Below are 6,630 nucleotides of genomic sequence, written 5' to 3' on the forward strand. Positions count from 1 at the left end.
AGAAGCCCTGGCCAAGCTTTCTGTTGCCTTCCTGAACATTCTAAGTTCTCCAAACACACTGCCCACACCTTCTCACAAAAACACAAGAAAATGAATTTAGCCAGGCACTGGAGGAGTAAGGGAAAGGAAGTTACTGTCTCATGCTGTTGCAGGCTGAGAACATGACCCAAAGTTCTGGAGGCCAATGATGGTGACGGTTGTGCAACACTTTGAAAATATTCACTGCCACTGAGCAACACACTGAAAAGCGGTTAAAATGGGAAACTTTATATTATGTGTATTTCACAACTTAGGGGTACAAATACATATCACAGCACAGATAAAATTTAAATAACATTATTGAAATTTTGTCCTACACAAAAGATTCATGTCAATCTGTTCGCAGGAAAATGTTCAAAATCTTGCTACACATACCTATGAATATCTCAAAAAAAAATCCCACTGAATTTTACACTTTAAATTGTTTATGACAAATGAACCATACTTCAATAAAACTGCTAGGACATCGCTTTGACTCCTAAGGAAAAGTGGAATCCCATAAATTATAGACTCACATTCCAATGACACGCTGAGAAAGAACAAAGTTAATAAAAAGGTGACTCAGGATGGTTGGTGGAAAGTCTGTGCCTGACCACCTGGTTCTCCAGTCACAGGGCAAGAGCAAAGGCAGGACTCGAAAACATGGAACGAAGCTGAGCAGAGACCTTCACTCTGGTCTTCCTGCTCAGTGAGCCACTGTGTAGTCCTTCCGTCCAGCAGCAGCTATATCCAGGCCTGAAGTGGAAGACAGACTCGAGTAATGGAAGACTTGGTTGGTGGAGAATGCTCTCAGAGAGCTCTGCTTCGTGCAGCTTGAGGAAGTAGAAGAAGACGACTGTGTAACTGGCAGACTCTCCGAAGTTGAGGCTTGCACAGGAAAAGAGGAAGGTGCAGCAAAGGCTCACAAAATCTTCCAGCTCCGCAATCAATCCAAAGTGCCTAAAAACACAAAGGGCAATGTGTAAAGCAAGCAAGGTGTCTCAGTCTGGGGGCGTGTCCCAAACGGGGCAGTTAAAGCACATGGGGTGTTGCCGGTAACAGCAGTTCCAATCTGAGGAACATCTATCCAAAAGTCCCAGGGGGAGACGTCACTGAAGAAGTAGCCAGTGGAAATTAAGCCTACCAATGCACAGAATTGGAACTAGAGCTGGAAAAGAGCTAAAGAATCGATACATTACTCAATGAACATTAAAAATAATAAAGGCTCCCTGAGCAAAGCATTTATAATGTTAAAAATGATTCCCTTCTAATTACATGTATTTTTGTACGTAAATGTGTATATACCATGCCCAGAGACGCCAGAAGACGGCATCAAGATCCCTTGGAGCTAGAGTTACAGAGGTTGTGAGCCACCTAATGTGGGTGCTGAACTCAACTGGGATCCTCTGCTATCCTACAGTCTTAACTGCTGAGCCATTTCCCCGGTCCCTCGAATCTTTTCTCAGAGAGTCCCAGTTTATGTTGTTACCTGAGCACACAAGTTTGCATACTCTCCAAGATTCTATTCAAAAGAGAAGAAGCTTTTAAAAAGACATAAATCCACAATACAGAACAAAGATCCACTAGCAGTTGGGCAATTCAAGAACAGAAAAAGAATGAATCATCAACATCTCACTGAAGCATATTTATAAACAGAGCAAAAAAGACGGGAGCCTAATAGAGGGGATGCAAGAGAAGAGGTGCTGTCCCCACCCCAGAACCAGCAGAAGTCATGACCCCTCAGCAAATCTCTATCTCCAAATATATTTAATTACCACTCATAACAGTACAAAGTTACAGTTATGAAGGGGTCAGCACCACATGAGGAACTGTATTAAAGGGTCACAACATTAGGAAGGTTGAGAACCACTGCGCTAGACCTAGTTACCAGGACTGACAGGGCAGGAAGTGAGAGGAAAGGAGCTGATGCCCTACATGACACAGGCTCGCCTCCCCACATGCCTCAAACAACCCTCCCTATATGCAGATGCCAGGGACTTAAACATACATGGAGAAGAAGACGAAAAAAAATCACAGGAGTTTCCTCAAAATAACCAAGTGACCTGGCTATCCAGGGAAACTAAAGCAGCCTCGGCAACCACACGCCCAGTTAGCATTCTGCATTCTGGCCTGTGGGGCCTCAGTGTGACATCTGCTCCCACACCTGTTTACCCCGAAGTGAAGGTACAAAGCACCAACCACACCACTTTACAGACACATGGCTTCCCAGCCTCATCGTTCCTCATGTTTGCAAAGAAGAACAGCACTGGACTGAAGGAGCCTACACAGTACACGGAGAGGCCAAAGGCATTTTTTAATCCTGTAATAAGGCATAATTCAGGGGACTAAACATTAGAAAAATCAAACCAGAGAGACACTTGGAACTAAAAACTCGTAACTTTCTTTGGTGTTTTGTACTGTTGTTTAAGGAAGTATGTCACTGGTCAGGATGGAATGGAGCTCCTTTTGTAGCAAAGGCTAACCGCAAACTTAAAATCCTCCTGCCTCAGTGCCCTAAGGACTGCGATTTACAGGCATGAGGCATCATGACTACCAACTTGGGCAAATCTCTGTTGAGAACAAGGAATAAAGCTAAGCTTATTATAAAAATAAAATTTTTCGCCGGGCGGTGGTGGCGCACGCCTTTAATCCCAGCACTCGGGAGGCAGAGCCAGGCAGATCTCTGTGAGTTCGAGGCCAGCCTGGACTACCAAGTGAGTCTCAGGAAAGGCGCAAAGCTACACAGAGAAACCCTGTCTCGAAAAACCAAAAAAAAATAAATAAATAAATAAAATAAAATAAAATAAAATTTTTCAATAACTGAAAATCAAGAAGCAAATCTATAACCCAGAGAGGGCGAAGTCACAAATTAAGGCCAGCCTCCAAAGCTATGGTGGCCCAAAGGCATCTGCCAGCCTTTGAGAGGGGCTGTTTGGCAGGCTGAGGGAAGCAATATTCAAACCTCTGTCTGTCCAAATGGGAGGGTGGAATAACCCCCTTTAAGCGGGAGTCTCAAAATCACTACCAGAAATAACAAGTCAATCTATCCATTAAATACTACGGGCTGTCACAAACAACATAATATTAAACTTTTACATACCTAACCACATGGTCTTACATAACAAACAGATCAGAATTATAAGTGAAAATAACCTGCAGCTATGATTGGAGAATTTAATAGGCAATTCTTACCTGGTAACTGATAAAAATGAGTAAAGAAAACGGGAAATCTGCACTGCATCCCTTGCACCAGCAACTAGAACACTCTCTCTTCAAGCACACACAGAACACTGCCAAGGGTGACCATACACTCGGCTATAAGCCAGGCGGAAAGACAAAGATCTACAACTTAAAGAGAATACCCAAAAACCTAGACTTGAAGCAGATATTAGGAAGGCATCTTTCAAAAATAACATATAAAGAGTGCCAGGACACAGGCTGACACAGAGAGGCAGAACAGAGTGAAAAGAGTAAGCGAAGATTATATTAATATTATTATTATCATTATTATATTATTATTTAATGGCACTTGGGAGATGATGCAGGAAGAAAAGGAATTCAAGGTCACTCTCAGCTACATAATGAATTCAAGGTGCTTACATGAGACCCTGTCTTTAAAAGTTAGGAACCAAGGGTAGAGAGATCACTCGGTGATTAAGAGTGCTTGCTGCTCTTCCAGAGGACCTGAGTTCAGTTCACAGCACCCAGTTTAGTAGCTCACAACCACCTGTAACTCCAGCTCCAGGGGATTAGATGCCCTCTTCTAGCCCGTGGGTATCTGCACACATGTGGTATATCATATACTCACACAAAAACACATATACATAAATAAAAAATTAATCTTTAAAAACATTTACAAATTGTTTCTAATTCCTAACATCATGATATCTAGGATGGAGATTTAAGTAAGGTTCAAACTGTAAATCCAGCTAACTCTACCGGTGTTTTTTATACTCCCTCCTTCTCCTTTTAAGCTAGCACTTTCCCAGTAGAAACTCTAATTCCCAAGAACAGAAAATGTTTCTTTTTTTCATAAAATAGGAACCAGGGAGAGCTGTTCCCATGTACACAGAGGAGAACCAGGCGTGTGTTTTTGTAAGGTTTGAACTCCTGTCATCTGCAGGGAAATGACTTATGCAGCCGGTGAACTCACCTTCTAGAAAAGCAAATTCATCCACAGCTTCTATAGCATTATCTGAAACACAAGGAAAAGGGGTACTTGATTAGTTCTTGTCATTTAGACGTCAGACCCAAAACTGCACGGTCCACATAGTACCAAGGCACGGGATTTTATGCACATAACATCATTTATAAAATATATATCCCTTGATATCGTAAGATCTATTTTTACACTATTAATTCTTACGTATTAACTGCCTTTCTATAAAAGCCCACGTAAACGCTGTTCAGTAAGACCTCCTACAGTCCTGTTTAGAATCTAAATTCACTTTTCTCTCAGCTCTGAGGTTACTAGAAAAGAGTCTGGCAGCACAGAAGGAGGTGAGAGATCCAGTCTGTAAAGGCTTACACATGTGCAAGCGTTACCAGCTGGATGAAGAAACCACAAACCAAACTTGCCCTTGCCTCAGTGATGCCTTGGGAACCAGCTATAAGAAAGCCTGGGGGGTGGAGGGGGAAGCCTTTAATCCCCGCAGCACTGTGAGTTCCAGGCCAGCCTGATCCACAGATCGAGTTCTAGCTAGACGTTATTACACATCTCGAAAACCCAAAATGAAGGAAGGAAGGAAGGAAGGAAGGAAGGAAGGGAGGGAGGGAGGGAGGGAGGGAGGAAGGAAGCCTAGCCCACGGTTCCCTTGTCCACCCTGAGGTACCACAGTGACTCTACCCAAATCTCTCCTCTGGAGGGTTTTCCTCTTTCCTTGTTGAGCACAGCAGTAGGCATCTTTTGCAATAGTCTCCACGAACAGTTCCTGCGAAACAAACAAGCACAGCAAAGATCAGTTAACTCTAGTAGAGGTGGGGGCGATCCTGTGGAGCAAGAAGGGTGAAGGGAACTCTATCACTCAGGAAAGTTCTAGAAGCTAAGGTTGCCCTAAGCTTCATGAAGATACTTCTGCTATTCCTTTCCCCATAGGCTAGCTCATCATCCCCCTGCTGATACTTATAAATCCACCCCACTCATTCCCGAGGGACCCCTTCAAGTTCTGTGTGAGCCACCGGAGCCGCACACTAAAGTGGCGTGGGCCCTCGGGAAGAGGCGAGCGGCCAACAAACTCAAAGCGCCCTGCAGAAGCCTTCCCAGGCCTCTTGGTAAGTTAGGTCAGCACACCTTGGCCCGCCACGCCACGCCCCTCGCGCCACGCCCCCCTCGGATGCCACGCCCCTACCCCCCCCCCCCCCCGACCCCGGCGCCCTTGCTTTCCCGTCGCACCGCGGCACGCGCCAGGATAAAGATGGCTTCCTGTCCCGCGAGCGTTACGTCAGGGTCCGCCTTCACCAAAGCCTTTACTCTCGCCAGAGGCAGCCGCGAGAGCCGAGCCCCGGGTGCACTCGTCGGGGCCTGGGCCTGAGGAGCTGCTGCCTCCCCTCCGGAAGCCTCCTCCTCTCTGGGCGTCCCGCTCCCAGCCGCCGCCGCCGCCGCCGCTGCCATCCCCACCCTGACCGTGCTGCGCGCGATCGCCGGCTGAGCGCGCACACGCCGCGCCGGCCCCTTTCCCGCGCCGGCTGGAGGCCACGCCCTCCGGTGTGGGCGTGGCTCCTCCCTCCCAAGGCGGGGCGGGCCGGAAACGCCCTCTCGGGCTCGAGTGTCTGGTGTTGCCTTCCGGGCGGCTTCCTCCTGGAAGCGGCTGGGTGTGGCCTAGTTGACCCGGAAGTCCGGGTGCCTCACCCGAGCCTCGGTCGGCGCTGAGAGTTTAACTCTAGGCTGGCTTAGGGGCACCGCGGGCGTCTCCACAGCGCAGCGGACGCCACCCGGGCCAGCGCCGTTGGTGAACGTGTTTTAGGTGGAATGGGACGTTTCAGGGGAAGGAATGGAAGAAGTCAGGCCAGGGTGAGGTAACCACTACAAAAAGGCGTGCGGACTTGGAGAGCAAGTTGTGGTGTCTATGGTTGTTCAAACATGAACACCAATGTCCTTACTCCTAAAAAAAAAAAAAAAAAAAAATTGAGCCGGGCGGCGGTGGTGGTGGTGCACGCCTTTAATCCCAGCACTCGGGAGGCAGAGCCAGGCGGATCTCTGTGAGTTCCAGGCCAGCCTGGTCTACAGAGCCAGATCCGGGACAGGCGCCAAAACAACACAGAGAAACCCTGTCTAACAAAAACAAAAAAATTGAGGGCCGAATGAGCTTGTGTTTCTGTGGGATATATCAACATTAGTTGCATTGGGTTTATGTCTTAAAATACATGGCAAGTAACTTCAAAAATAAAAATTTGAGTGAGAAGAAAACTAATGTCTCCTTTAGAAAACAGTTGGATCGTCTAGCTGCTTCTGAACATTAGTACTATCCGGTTTTGCATGGTTATGGACAATCCCACCACACCTTAGAGAAGAGAATAACCTCTGGGTATTAAGAAAATACTTTGGTGGGGTGTGGTGGTGCACACCTTAAATCCAGGCACTCAAGTAACAGAAGCAGATCAATCTCTGTGAGT

General features: G+C 46.7%; 1 protein-coding gene across 1 annotated transcript; it reads right to left on the reverse strand.

Annotated features, from left to right (window-relative positions):
- Window positions 1–246: 246 nt before the first annotated feature.
- Pole4 (DNA polymerase epsilon 4, accessory subunit) lies at window positions 247–5,824 on the reverse strand. Its single transcript, XM_006998291.4, has 4 exons — window positions 5,411–5,824; window positions 4,865–4,949; window positions 4,172–4,213; window positions 247–978 (listed from the first exon to the last, which is right to left on the reverse strand). The coding sequence occupies exons 1-4, from the start codon at window positions 5,627–5,629 to the stop codon at window positions 965–967; spliced, it is 360 nt and encodes a 119-aa protein (XP_006998353.1). The 5' UTR covers window positions 5,630–5,824; the 3' UTR covers window positions 247–964.
- Window positions 5,825–6,630: the final 806 nt, after the last annotated feature.

The sequence above is a fragment of the Peromyscus maniculatus genome, chromosome 3, assembly GCF_049852395.1.
Source record: "Peromyscus maniculatus bairdii isolate BWxNUB_F1_BW_parent chromosome 3, HU_Pman_BW_mat_3.1, whole genome shotgun sequence".
NCBI lineage: Eukaryota > Metazoa > Chordata > Mammalia > Rodentia > Cricetidae > Peromyscus > Peromyscus maniculatus.

Excerpts from the sequence above, each read along its gene's own strand:
- Pole4 (XM_006998291.4), bottom strand. The coding sequence starts at position 5,629 with ATGGCAGCGGCGGCGGCGGCGGCGGCTGGGAGCGGGACGCCCAGAGAG. Across the intron at positions 4,950-5,410 it reads TTATCCTGGCGCGTGCCGCG|GAACTGTTCGTGGAGACTAT; the intron begins GTGCGACGGGAA and ends TTTGTTTCGCAG. Across the intron at positions 4,214-4,864 it reads CCTCCAGAGGAGAGATTTGG|ATAATGCTATAGAAGCTGTG; the intron begins GTAGAGTCACTG and ends CTTGTGTTTCAG.